General features: G+C 41.0%; 2 protein-coding genes across 4 annotated transcripts; both read right to left on the reverse strand.

The window, feature by feature from the left end:
- Positions 1-2337: 2337 nt before the first annotated feature.
- On the reverse strand, positions 2338-4791 carry rabif (RAB interacting factor). 2 transcript variants are annotated; one of them, XM_075462084.1, is made up of 3 exons: positions 4697-4791; positions 4069-4220; positions 2338-2816 (listed from the first exon to the last, which is right to left on the reverse strand). In XM_075462084.1, the coding sequence occupies exons 2-3, from the start codon at positions 4210-4212 to the stop codon at positions 2568-2570; spliced, it is 393 nt and encodes a 130-aa protein (XP_075318199.1). In that variant the 5' UTR covers positions 4213-4220; positions 4697-4791; the 3' UTR covers positions 2338-2567. The 2 variants fall into 2 exon arrangements, with proteins under 2 accessions (XP_075318199.1, XP_075318200.1); XM_075462085.1 differs by lacking the exon at positions 4697-4791 and having other exon boundaries at positions 4069-4440.
- A 725-nt stretch (positions 4792-5516) lies between these two features.
- Positions 5517-11953, reverse strand: adipor1a (adiponectin receptor 1a). 2 transcript variants are annotated; one of them, XM_075460790.1, is made up of 8 exons: positions 11874-11953; positions 10673-10886; positions 10464-10577; positions 8938-9109; positions 8626-8812; positions 8100-8287; positions 7787-7980; positions 5517-7461 (listed from the first exon to the last, which is right to left on the reverse strand). In XM_075460790.1, exons 2-8 carry the CDS (start codon positions 10817-10819, stop codon positions 7333-7335), a joined length of 1131 nt encoding a protein of 376 aa, XP_075316905.1. In that variant the 5' UTR covers positions 10820-10886; positions 11874-11953; the 3' UTR covers positions 5517-7332. The 2 variants fall into 2 exon arrangements, with proteins under 2 accessions (XP_075316905.1, XP_075316906.1); XM_075460791.1 differs by having other exon boundaries at positions 10673-10912.
- Between the last annotated feature and the right edge of the window lie 772 nt (positions 11954-12725).

A 12725-nucleotide genomic window follows, 5' to 3' on the forward strand; every position in this document is an offset into this window, starting at 1 on the left:
CTGATTTGAATGTCCCTGTTCTCTGTTTCGTTTGAACTTCCTGATAGAGGATTTCAGACAGTAAACTGTACATAGCAGGTGTCTCTAGCTTTTAGATGAAAAATTAATTGTACGTGTCTAAATGGGCCAGGCTCACTCACAAAAAAAGCATGCTCTTAAAACCATTTTTTATTTTTTTTTGTCCCGTCGTCCTCGGTGTGTCGTATTCTGGATCGAGTACATTTTTGTTCCTGTTTTAACAATCTGCATCTCACTGTACACAGACTTTCTGTAGCTGTAATATGGGTCCATTTGTGTACCTATGATTAAAAACAAGACAATTTTGACCTGATTGTGAAAATATTGCACATTTGTACAGCTGCCTTCAGTCCACATATATTCCCCTATACCTTTCCTGTGGTATTCTGAACACAGCTCGCCTCTTACCCATACATAATCGATTTTTCTCAGAAACTAACACACACATATATTCAAAAGTAACCCTAAACAGGGCCGCCGCTACATGGTGTATTCAACTGGTTACCACCATTGCACCTCAAAGTTTGTAAGGTTAACCTTTCTGGGTGTGTAACAGTACACCACAGCATAAGAAAAGTTGGCTGCCAAGTCTGTTAGAAAGTGCAATTTAGCGACACCTGGTGGTGTAGTGCAGCACTGCATCTGAAACAGTCCATGAAGACGTTCTTGGTTTGAAGGGTGAGGAATCTTTGACACAATTTAATCACATTTCAATAAAAAAAACAAAAAAAACCTGTAAAGCTAAAGTTTTATTGCTGATTTTGTGTGAAGTTAAATAAAAACTATAAAGTAAAGAACGGGTTAAAGGGTTTCAATAATTTCACCCGTTCTTTGGTTGATTGCTGTCATCTTTGTAATAAACATCCAAATTCGTTACTATCGCTCTCTGCTCCCCGTAATGAGAGGTTAACCATTTAATATTTGAACTTATTGGGCACAATTTGATGAATACAGCAAACACCATCTCAAATTCAGCCATGTGTACCTGGGATCATTTAACAACACCCCAAGAACTAATCCCTGCATTCAAACTAATTTCCCTGTTCAATTGACCATCTTTGTTGTCAAAACAATGGTACACTACATATATCATTCATATGAGTTGCACTTACCACATTTGGTATTCAGAGTTTTTAGGTTCCATCTTAAAGTGATACTCCGGAGTAGATTCAACCTGGGGTCATTTGAACCGTGATATCCAGCCAAGTAGCCCACCCGCAGTTTTTTCGATATTGGCTGAATAGCAGCTGAGTTACAGAGTTATTCCGAATAGCTTCGTACAAGGTTTAATGGATCCTGGTCCGTATCTCCAAATGACCACACTAAAATTACATGCCATGACACCAAACTTTTACAGTAGTACAAATATGGTCTGTACTCACAAAGCGATGTATTTGGAAGTTTGAAAATAGTCCAGGAGTTTATTATTATCAACACAAGCCTGATAGCTTCTCTGCTGCTAAAGCTGCGTCGACGTCACTTCAGAGAGCTGGGAGCTTCAAAGTAAGATGAAGGTTGATCTACTACTGTAGACAACAAAGCAAGGCTGCTCAATTTCTCCATTGATAAAATAATTTCACAACTCTACAACATAAAAAATTCATAAAAAAACATGTAGAATATAGCATATACTTTGTTGTCTACAGTAGTAGATCAACCCTCATCTTACTTTGAAGCTCCCAGCTCCCTGAAGTGACGTCGACGCAGCTTTAGCTGCAGAGAAGCTATCAGGCTTGTGTTGATAATAATAAACTCCTGGACTATTTTCAAACTTCCAAATGCATCGCTTTGTGAGTACAGACCATATTTGTACTACTGTAGAAGTTTGGTGTCATGGCATGTGATTTTAGTGTGGTAATTTTGGAGATACGGACCAGGATCCATTAACCCTTGTACGAAGCTATTCGGGATAACTCTGTAACTCAGCTGATGTTCAGCCAATATCGAAAAAACTGCGGGTGGGCTACTTGGCTGGATATCACGGTTCAAATGACCCCAGGTTGAATCTACTCCGGAGTATCACTTTAAACAGCCCGATAATAGAAAAGGTTCGGTAAACCATTTTGGCATCTTCAAATGAGTTTGAACTTCCTGTGTCCGTTACGGCTGTCAATCGACCAAGATAAAGGTGTTTACTTCCTGCGTCAGAATCTGTTTAAACAGAATCTAATACCCCAGACGAAAAGCCTCCAAATGAAATATTTAGCATCTTTAGCTTCATCACCTAACTGTGCGCAGTGACACCTTTGTCGGATTTGCTCTGAATTTTAAGGCATTAAAAGCAATAAAATGAAGGTAATTAAATCATCTTATCCAGGAGAGTTTCCAAAAACTGTTTTTATTAGAAGAGGATGATCATACTATTGTTAGTGTGATAAGTGAGTACAATCACGTCATTACAAAAAAATTCACGTTACAGTATCTGTAAGTGTACGTGCGGTGAGTTAAGTCGGGGCCAACTTTGAGTGTAAATCCATAAAATGATGCATAGCCTGCAAATCCCATTTCTTCTCTCTAAAAGTCAGTTTGGGCTCAAATACCCATCAATATCATGCATGATTCACTCTTTCCAAAGCAATGTAGAAACTTTTCTTGTCATCCAAACAGTGCCAGCCAATGGGCCCAATCTCACAATCGGCACAGATGAGATACTTGATTCTCCCCACGTCCTTTGTAAAGCCCACGTTCTCAAAATCGTACATGTCCCCAACTAACCAATGAGCAGTCAGAGTGTCGCCGTCCACAGAGCCCTCTGAGGTGCTGAGGCCGCTCTTTTTCCTCATGGACGGCAGAAACAGCTGGTGAAAGAAAAACCAGGTGGAGACCACGTAAAGACGTTTGTAAGGAGAGAACACAACATTAATTTACAGTAGGAGATTTGGACTTGGTTTGTATTCTTGTACATCCAACCACATCACTCTGGTCCCCAGACATCTGCTGCTTACCCGATACGTTATAAAACACTTTGTAAGATCCTACTCCTGCTTTACAAAGCTTTTACCCCACAAATCACTAAACCTCCAACACTGTGGTCATCTAAAAGTAGCCTTAACTCTAAAAAGAGTTTCAGCCATGCACCACTTTAAAGTAAATCACTGAGGTCTTTGTGATGTTTTTATCTATACGCATGCACCGTAAGTTGGATCTACACATAGCTGGTTGCCGACACAATTGTAGTTAATCTCATTACTTACCAAAGCGCCTTCGACCTAAAATTATTTGGATATCCGCTCTACATGCAAACCAGCTCTCAGCTTTTATTTGAGGTGGTTCACAAACAAATTAAGAGTAAGAGTTTGGGACCAAAATGTCCAATTCATGACGTATTTTGCTCAGAACATCATAACATTCACATCTGCTTAAGAATCCTGCAAAATATGTGTGAAATTTGTGTGTGTAAGAATATGCGTGGTTTTGTGACCATTTGCCTGTTTATTTTATATTCTGTTCAATGTTTTTGTAATTCATCTCTTGTTCTTTCATCTTGATGGGACAGATAAGAGGCCTATTTTTTTCTCACAATATGTCTTTATCTTGACTATGTTTCCGTTGAATTAACACAAGTAACCCCAGTGTGAGAGGCCATACATTAGAGGGTCAATTTAATTTGTTCCTGACTGCTGAGTCTTTACAGACTGCCATTACTATTGCTGCTTTGGATGTTTTTTGATTCATTATGGCCACTGGAGATGTCAGTTTCTTTTTTAATTATCAAAGCATCCATGCATCCCTCGATCCATCCATCCATTCATCCATCTGTCCGTCTGTCTTTTAATTCAGCCAAATCAATTTAGTGGATAAAAGAGCAATGATTTTTTGCTCTACAACTAGAGCAGAGGTATACCTGTATATGCTTGAGAAGTAAACATTAATAAAGAAAACCTTCCCCAGATTGTTATATTTGTACAGTACTTGGGTGACTGTAGCTGCACTGCACCTCCTTTATCTTTTATCCAGGAAAGCATCCTGGACTCCTTCCATATTAAAATGTGATTCCCTAAACACCAGCTGTTTTGCTTCTGCGGCCTTTTACTTCTGAATACAACATACCTCCTTCTCTTCAAACGTAGCCATCCCTGGGCACAGCACCTTGGACCCGCAGCGTTGACACAAGACAGACTTGCTATTCTTGCCGTCCACGGACAGCAGCTCGGATCGGTCGGTGCCCTCTTTGGACTCTTGATCGTTGTCCATCTCGAGCCCTGCCAAACAGCAAGCTTACTGTAATGTACACGCACACAGAGGCACGAGAGAATAGCTATTTGATCGGGTAAACCCGACTGATCCTGGAGACAATGCTTAACTCTGACCACTCACTGGCTTCAAATAAATTGAAGCGCAATTTTAAGGAAAACAAAGGTTTGGCTCACACATTGTTACTGGACCGGAACTAAAAGCCATTAGGGTTTTTGTAGTGCGGAAGTGCGTGAGAATTGAACTCGTTCACTTCTCTTTTTCATCGAAACACACACGTATCGTGTCAACGACTTAACCACAACATCGCTTCTTTTAGCCAAAAGGATTAAAGTAATCAAATGATTTAAATAGATGAGACCAAATGTAGTCAGGAAGCGGCGCCTCTTGTATTTACGCCAAAATCTATGACAGCTCCGATTTCAACCGACTGCTCAAATATATAATACTTTAACATGTTTGGTTGAAGCCATATAAGACGTACCGGAATGCTGAAGAACCAAAAACACCGGGTTAGACAACAGAAACGAGTTAGCTAGCTAAGATTGGCATGCTAGCTAGTCCTGAAGTGTACCAGCAAGTAAATAATTTCGAGTCCAAACAAGCAATGGAAGAAACGTTCCCTGTCATTAAAAAAGGCTCAAATAATTTATTTTCATCTAAAGATGACTGTAATAACGGAATCTAAGCAAGGCTGAATTTTGGATGGCGAATTAATTGCTACAATTACCCTACTCTGTTGGGTGGTCAGAGTAGATAAAACTGGGTTAAGCGCTGGTGGCACATGCGTAGTATAATACCATTCTAATGCTACATGAAAACATTGCAGGTGAAAATCTACATAAATACAAAAGAAAGTGTTCTCTAAAATGCCACTTTTCCAATGTATTATAGAGTAACTTAAAGTATTTAATTAAAAAAAACATGAATAATATCAACAAAGTGTCTATACTAAACAGAGAAAACTGAAAATTGCTCTGGCTTTGTGTGTGATCTTAAGATGAAAGACGTTGGAAAAGCTGCATAAAACTCCCCAAATCTTAAAAAAAAAGAATAGATGAGACAATTAAATGCTTTTACCTAGAGTCTAACATCTTTCAAACAGAAAATTGTCAGGATTTGTTCAAGGAGACATGTTATTCTCATACTGTACAGCTTCATCTGGAACATTACATAAAATTCCCAGTCAGTCTGCATCCTCAGCTTCTTCTTTCTCTTGCGTTTTCCAGGCAAAAATTCCTTTCTGATAACTTACTAAGAAGGAAATGTTAATGTTGTCGTCTAAAGAAAAAGTGGACACCGCATTTGTACATGTGGAAAAAAATTTATTACAATAATTTTCCGAGTTTACAATTAATAAATATTTAGGTTTACATTTCAGGGAAATGTCTGATTTATCACTTTCTACACAGGACATCACACAAAGTCAAGAACACACATCGTTTTAGTCTTTGTAATAAAGCTTGAATAAGTTCATCTAGAAAAAGGAGTCTTAAACAGCAGTTCATACATCTATCAATGGAATAGTAACTTTAATAATGATTTGATTGTATACTTACACTGCGTGTATGGCAAGGAAAACAAGAAAAGTCAATATCAGGAAAACGTTGATGCTTCCTCAGCTATTAAGATAGGCCATTTTATTTAAAAAAATTTCCATTGGCCTAAGGCACAGGAATACTAAAAGTTTATACCAATAATACAGAACACATTTTAAACCTCATTTGGTGATTTAAAGTTTCAAATCTAATTGTAAAAGCCAATGCGCATTTCAGATTTGCACCTCTCGTTGCATCTGAAATCAAACACAAAAGAAGTCTCCCGCTGACAAAAACAACCACAATTTTACTGATCCAAATCTTTATATTGTGCTCCGCCCAGGAACCGTTACTCTACAAATTGATCAGAGATGTGTTGTCCAATCGATGAATGTGGCGCAAAGTCTTGATCTGAACTAAGTGGATGCTTATTTTCCCGCAGCAGCTACAAGATTTTACAGCCGTTCTGTGCCATTAAGCACTTCAAAGGTAATCAGGTTGGGATATTTGTCATTACAATGTAAAACAATCATTTTTCTTCTTATTATTATTTTTTTTTTAAATGTTTTTTTTTTGTCTTCTTGGTTTTTATAAAACTCAAAGGAATATCTAAACTCCATCAAATTGCGATAAGCTTTGACCCTTGTGTTATTCAGCAACGTTGGATGTTTTTTTTTTTTTTTTTTTTAAACAGCTTCGGTGCACGTCAACTTTACTTCTCGTGCCGCCGTTGGGACTTTTTTTTTTTCCATCTGTAGTCTCTGGATTGATGTTGCAGCATCACAACAAAACGGTGTTAGATTGGGTCATGAATGGGATTTCAGAGTACAGTTTATGGTTTATTGCTGTGTGGGCAAATGTGGGTCTGAGGAAGGTCCTCAGTGGTTTTAAAGGACAGATGAAACAATCGATGTCACTAAAGTTTTAAAAAAAGAAAAGAAAAACAACCCACACACAGAAGGAGACACCCATACACACTACATGTGTATATGTTCATTAACTTTTATAAACACGTTTGTACTCTTAAGCATCTAAATTGTTGACTGCTCTGCACCAAACTCCTGTTGGACACTGCATTCTTCCTCTAACCTGCATGCGAGGGGAATTTACAAGTTGTGCCTTCTGCTATAGCACAAATAATATTTCTCTCCGAACCCTTTGTGTAACTGTAACAGACAATGAAGACGTTGGGGTACTAGTGAGCTCATAAGAATAGACTTATCGGTTTCGTGGACACGTGATTTTGGTTAAAATCCCCATTTTTTTTTTTCTTAAATCTCAGCTAAGAGTCCTAACTCGAATATTCGACAGTTATCATAGTGATAAGTAGTGCCCGTTCCCTTCATAGCACGTTGGCTAGTTAATGCTACTTTACCGGAGCAAAGAAAACAAACACACAAAAAAAAAAAAATACACAGAAGGCAAAGCAGAAAGACCATAAAACCCAAACAAGAAGTAAGCAAATCAGAAGAACAAAAGGAGCAAAAAGTGACTATACTGAATTCCAGCAGCAATTTTTGTGTTGAGTGCTTGTGTGTGTGTTTGTGGAGCTGTAAAGAAAAGTAAGTCACAGTCGGGTGTATCAGAGCAGAGTATCATCTGTGCATCCTCCCTCGAGGCCGTAACGGAACTCCTGCAGGTTGGAAACCCCGTAGAAATGGATGAACGCTGCCGCCACCACCAGAACATGGAAAATCTGATGGGAATGGAACTGCGGAAAGGAGGAGACGTTGAGCGCGTTAGAAAACGGTGCTAATCATCTGCTTGTGGCTGATCGGAGTAAGAAAAATAAATTGCGAGAGCAGCAGCGGCTCCCCCGGTGTCTGCAGCACGCACCAGGAGAACTGCTCCAACAGATTCGACATCCTGCTTATTTCTGATCAGAAGTTTCTGATAAAAAAAACAATCATGTTGACGAATGAAGTTTGGCCTTAAAAGAGTTCAGCTATCTTTATAAATAAAACTGTAATCTGTGTCAGTGTAAGCACATTCCAAACACTACTCAACAGCCGAGTTACGACACGTTCGGTACTGACCCAGATGTCACACTTTCCAGGGAAATAGCGTTCAGGGATCCTGGCTGCGTACAGACCGGCACCAGTGATATACATGGCGCCCATCAGATAGAACCAACCCATCTGTCCGACTGTGGTGGCCTTAACGAAGCCCTCCTCGATGGTGAAATGCATTGTGGGGACAATGCCACTTAGTCCAAGACCCATGAACACACCTGAGAGACAGAAAACAATGACAGATTCGTGATAAGCACCAAAGTTACAACCCAAAGCAAACAACTCTGTGAGATTACGGTCTAAACGGCTAATTCCAAAAAGTGCACACGATCTCCACCTGCTCTTGTGGGTCTGTGACGAGGTGTGGAGAATCGGTCCCACTGGGCAACTATGATGGCAGCAATGCCGAGAACACAAACGATGGTGAGGTAGATAAGTCGAGGCTGAGGGGAACAATAGAACGAGTAGTACAGCCAGGGCACGAAGGAACCCATGATTAGGAGGGCGATGCCCGAGTAGTCAAGCCTGCGGAGACAAAGCGACACAGTGACAACACGGCAGAAACTCTTCACACCTTCCTGAATACATGTTAAAAAAAAAAGAATAAAAAACCCACACCAAGTCAAAAACTTCTCTCATGTTCACAGGAACAATGGACTGTTTTGCCCTGAATTTCGATTGTTGTTTATCCTTCATCAATTGCACTACAATCTATGTGGACAACTGGATCTGCATGACCAGTATGAAGCCATTAATAATGGCTGCTATCAAAGATAACACAAAGTAAACCCCCCCCCCCACACACACACCTGAGAAACGAGCATAAGAAAAATGCAGAGGACAAACGAGACATCCAGCCTTACTTGGAGAATGTCCGTGATACTTTTTCCGAGTGGCAGTAGACGGTATGAAAAAGCCAGGAGAAGCTGAGGCAGAGCACAGCTCCCAGGAAGAACATCCCAAACACAACTTTCTCTTGCAGCGGTGCCATGAAATACATGTTGGGGCGCAGCATGGTTAAAGTACCCAGACAAATGAATAAGATCAACCCTGAGGAAGACAGACGGGCTTAACGTTTTAGGCGAACCATCAAATATCTCAAATAGGAAAAAAAACAAAACAATCAGGTTTCAAATGTGTTTGAATGTCAACATGTAAAGGATTTTAATGCTCACCTAACAGATGAGTCCAGATGTTTCCAGTCTCAGTGTGAATTCTGAAGATGCTGCCGAAACAGGCCCTGAAGGAGGGCATAGGAGGTCGATGTCCATGCAGGAGGTAATCATTGTCCTTCAGCCAGTCTGGCAGGACGTGAAAGGGAATGACTCTCCAGCGCCCCTCCCAGACCTGAAAAACAAGAACACGGTAACTTAAACACACGCAGAGCGAATTCAACAGCCACTCTGTAGACTGACTGAAAGCCTTTGAAGAGTGAATGCTGTCATGAATAAAAACATACAGAAAAATGTAGAAATCAAAACGAGATTCAATTGAAAAGGTTTAAATATTGTCTAATAATGCGGAAAAGGAAAAAACGTGACAGGACAGATTAAACCTGGATCTGCTAATCTGTATCAGTTATACACCTATGAGTGGGTCAGCGTTTCATCTGTAGTTTCATCTCATTTAAAACTACAATATTCATGCCGTTTGACACAAATGGGGCGGACAAACTGATGTGTCCTTTGTTTCTTTTGAACCATCACAGACGGAACTAGGTGAGACTAACCAACATTTACCGGCAACACTGGTTTTTCTTGAACGGAGGCGAGCGGAATTTTTTTTTACGCAGCTAAAAAGAATTCAGTTAAAAATCCTCCCGCAACAGAAAGTTGCATCGATTTACATGAACGCCAAGCAGCGGCTGACTGGTGGTCAGCCATAAGAGATGCGAAGACCAGGCTGCTGACTCATGCGCTGCCCTGATCACATGAACATGGGATCATCTACTGGTTCTCAAAATGGGGTCAGGCCACCCTGAGGGGCCATAGAACTACTACTGGAGTTGCGGGAGGGGGAGGGAGGTGGGGTGAGTGGGGGAGAGACGGCGAATAGAGCGGACTGTGAAAAGTGGAGCAAGGTTAAATTATACAGGGAGAACTAACAAGAGGTTACTGATGCTTTATTTAAAGTAAAATTACTACTAGTATCCTTCCTCACTACATACATATATAAATAGAAATAATATATCCATCCATTTTCTATATCCGCTTAATCCAACTCAGGGTCGGGGGGAGGGGAGGCTGAAGCCTATCCCAGCTGTCATTGGGCGAGAGGCGGGGTACCACCTGGACCGGTCGCCAGTCCATCACAGGGCCACACAGAGACAACCGAGACACACAACCATCCATGTTTACACTCACTCCTAGGGACAATTTAGAATTACCAATTAACCTAACGTGCACGTTTCGATCAGCCATGACATCATGACCACCTCCCTAACATAAAGTGTGCTCTCCTCATCCAGATTGGGAACCTTTACAAGTAGATATTAGGCTTTTGAGAGATGTTATGTTATTGATATTCCAATTTAAAAGTTGATATGAATATGCTGGTAAATATCAACCTTTATATTTCTTATTAAAGATTTGCTCACTTTCAGTGTCGACACACATGAGCAAAAGCTCTGTAAACTATGCCTCTGCAGTGACATTTCTTCCAGCTCTCTACAAGCTCTGTTTATTCCACTAAAACGCCTTACCTTGTGTACAAACTCCTCCATTTTCTCCATGGCGTGGTGAGCCTGAAGAGGCAAGGTCAGGACCTCCCCGACCTCATCATCATCCTCTTCCTCATCAGCAAGCATCGCGGCTCCCTTCGAAGAGATCACACAAAACCACCGTTACTGAGACTCAGAGTTACCGAAGGTGCTACGACTTCCCTCTGTGGGGGTCTGAGAAACGGTCCTACCTCTGGATGGATGCCTTTGGATCCCGCCTGGCGTCCCCCTCCCTCCTCCAGCAGCGGCCCAAGCTCCATCAGCTCAACATCTGGGACATGGCAGTCCTCAGAGATCCGGCAGTCTGCATCACTGGCAGACCCGTTTCGGCCTGACATAGGGAGACTGCCTGATGATCCACTCAGTCTCTGTATTCTGCTTCAGATGGTACACGGCAATTTCCTCCTGAGGAGTCAGAACCAGCCAACCAACTGTAAACAAACTTACTTCAATGTAGAAAAGTATAGAGCTGGGCCAACCAATCAAAGAAATAAATGCAACTGTGATGAACAGCTGCGGGCTGATAATGTCACCAATAACTCTGGATCTGAGAGAGGATCAAGGTTGAAGTCATTTTGGAAAAAAAATAAATAAAAAAATCGAGTCAATTTTTCCTCTCACTTTCTCCTTTATGTGGCCCAAAATGCCTCCCAGTTAGATAGAAACGACCGACCATACTTATCTCACAAAAACACTGTGACTAGATTGTAACACAAGGTAACAACTGCTAACATTATTTTGTCAAATCTGAGCGTCAAAGGTTGAACTCTCACATTAGCTTTGCCTGTGTGAAAATGAACTTGGGTGCTGTGGGTACATCAGGTATGCGTGATATACTCAACGACATATCGAGGGGGATATAAGACGGCGGGGTTATTGGAAATAAATACAGCCGGACCCTGCTCCCGATTAAAATCACGAGATTGACCTCTGGTGAAGAGCTGAGGCTGAACAAACGTGAAAAAAAAACCCCGTGTATCCGAGTTGGTGTTTGGCAAAGGCTGCCGGGCGGATGTGGAACAACGTTAGCTCCGCGTCAGACGGAACATGAAGTACAAAATGTAAACAACCGCAAGATTCACACAGCTTCACCTAAATCCGTCAAAAACTGCGAACTCTGTTACACTTCACGGCAACTGTTGAGTTAAAATTTAACGCGCACGGATGAGGTTAGCAGGTCCTCCGGTGTCGGGTAGCCCGTATATCGGGTTGCTAGCGTTACCTGTTAGCTAACGCTGCGCTGCAGCTCAACAGCCGACCAGCTTTTTTTTGTCATTAACTTGCTGTTAGCAACACAAACGTCTCCACGACGTCACCAGCCTACGACGTTAGCAAGTCACACAACCGAACAGCCATCTCCGGAGAAAACTTAATAAAATGCACGAAAGTTACCTGACGACAAAGACTCCAGACCGGGAAGGTGAATTATTTATCGAAATGCGAAACCCAGTTATTCCCCGGAAGTAGAGTCTCTTCCGCAAAACCGGATCAGTGGATTTTGATGGAGAATAAAAGCATTCCTCCATGTCTCCAAAAAAAAACCCAAAATGCCCCACGCCAGTTAATGTCTTAACATTTAGATGGCATGTTTAAAAAAAAAAATCTGAATTACTGTTTTATTTTAATGTATATCTGAATCGTATGTGAAAATTGTAGCTTCTAGATCTATGATGACTTCTTGGACCTTTTTGTGGAGCTCTTTGGACATGAATGCTGCCTGGCTTGTTACCTCTTTTATTTTCTGTCAGTGTTCTTAGTGCACAATCCATATTTAAGGTCAAACACCGAAGAAAAAGGATGCGTGATCAGCATAAAAAAAAATAAAATGTTCCAAGGAGGCCTCATTACACACAGCCTGTCATAACAGCAGGAGTGATCTTACAATCGTGCGATTTTCAGGGAACACCGACAATGAATTAGATGAATGAAAGAAACATCTATCTTTTCTAAGTAAGATACAGAAGGTTTTTGAGGGATTTGAGTGCTGGCAAAGGGACATTTTCATCTTATCAGAAATGTATTTCAAGCGAACCTCAGGAGTCCTGACATTTGTATGGCTCTTTAAAGTAGCAGCTTATTTTTCTCATAACCATTAACTCTTAAGAAAAGCCATCCTCAAGACTATTATAACAAGACTCTCTTCACACATAAAAAGTATCAAGTAATAAAAACACGCCTCTGTGTTGTACATACTTCCAAGGCACGGTGGAAATAAAAGCACCACAACTGTGCATACACAGCCAC

This window comes from Odontesthes bonariensis, chromosome 3 (assembly GCF_027942865.1).
Source record: "Odontesthes bonariensis isolate fOdoBon6 chromosome 3, fOdoBon6.hap1, whole genome shotgun sequence".
Classification (NCBI taxonomy): Eukaryota; Metazoa; Chordata; class Actinopteri; order Atheriniformes; family Atherinopsidae; genus Odontesthes; species Odontesthes bonariensis.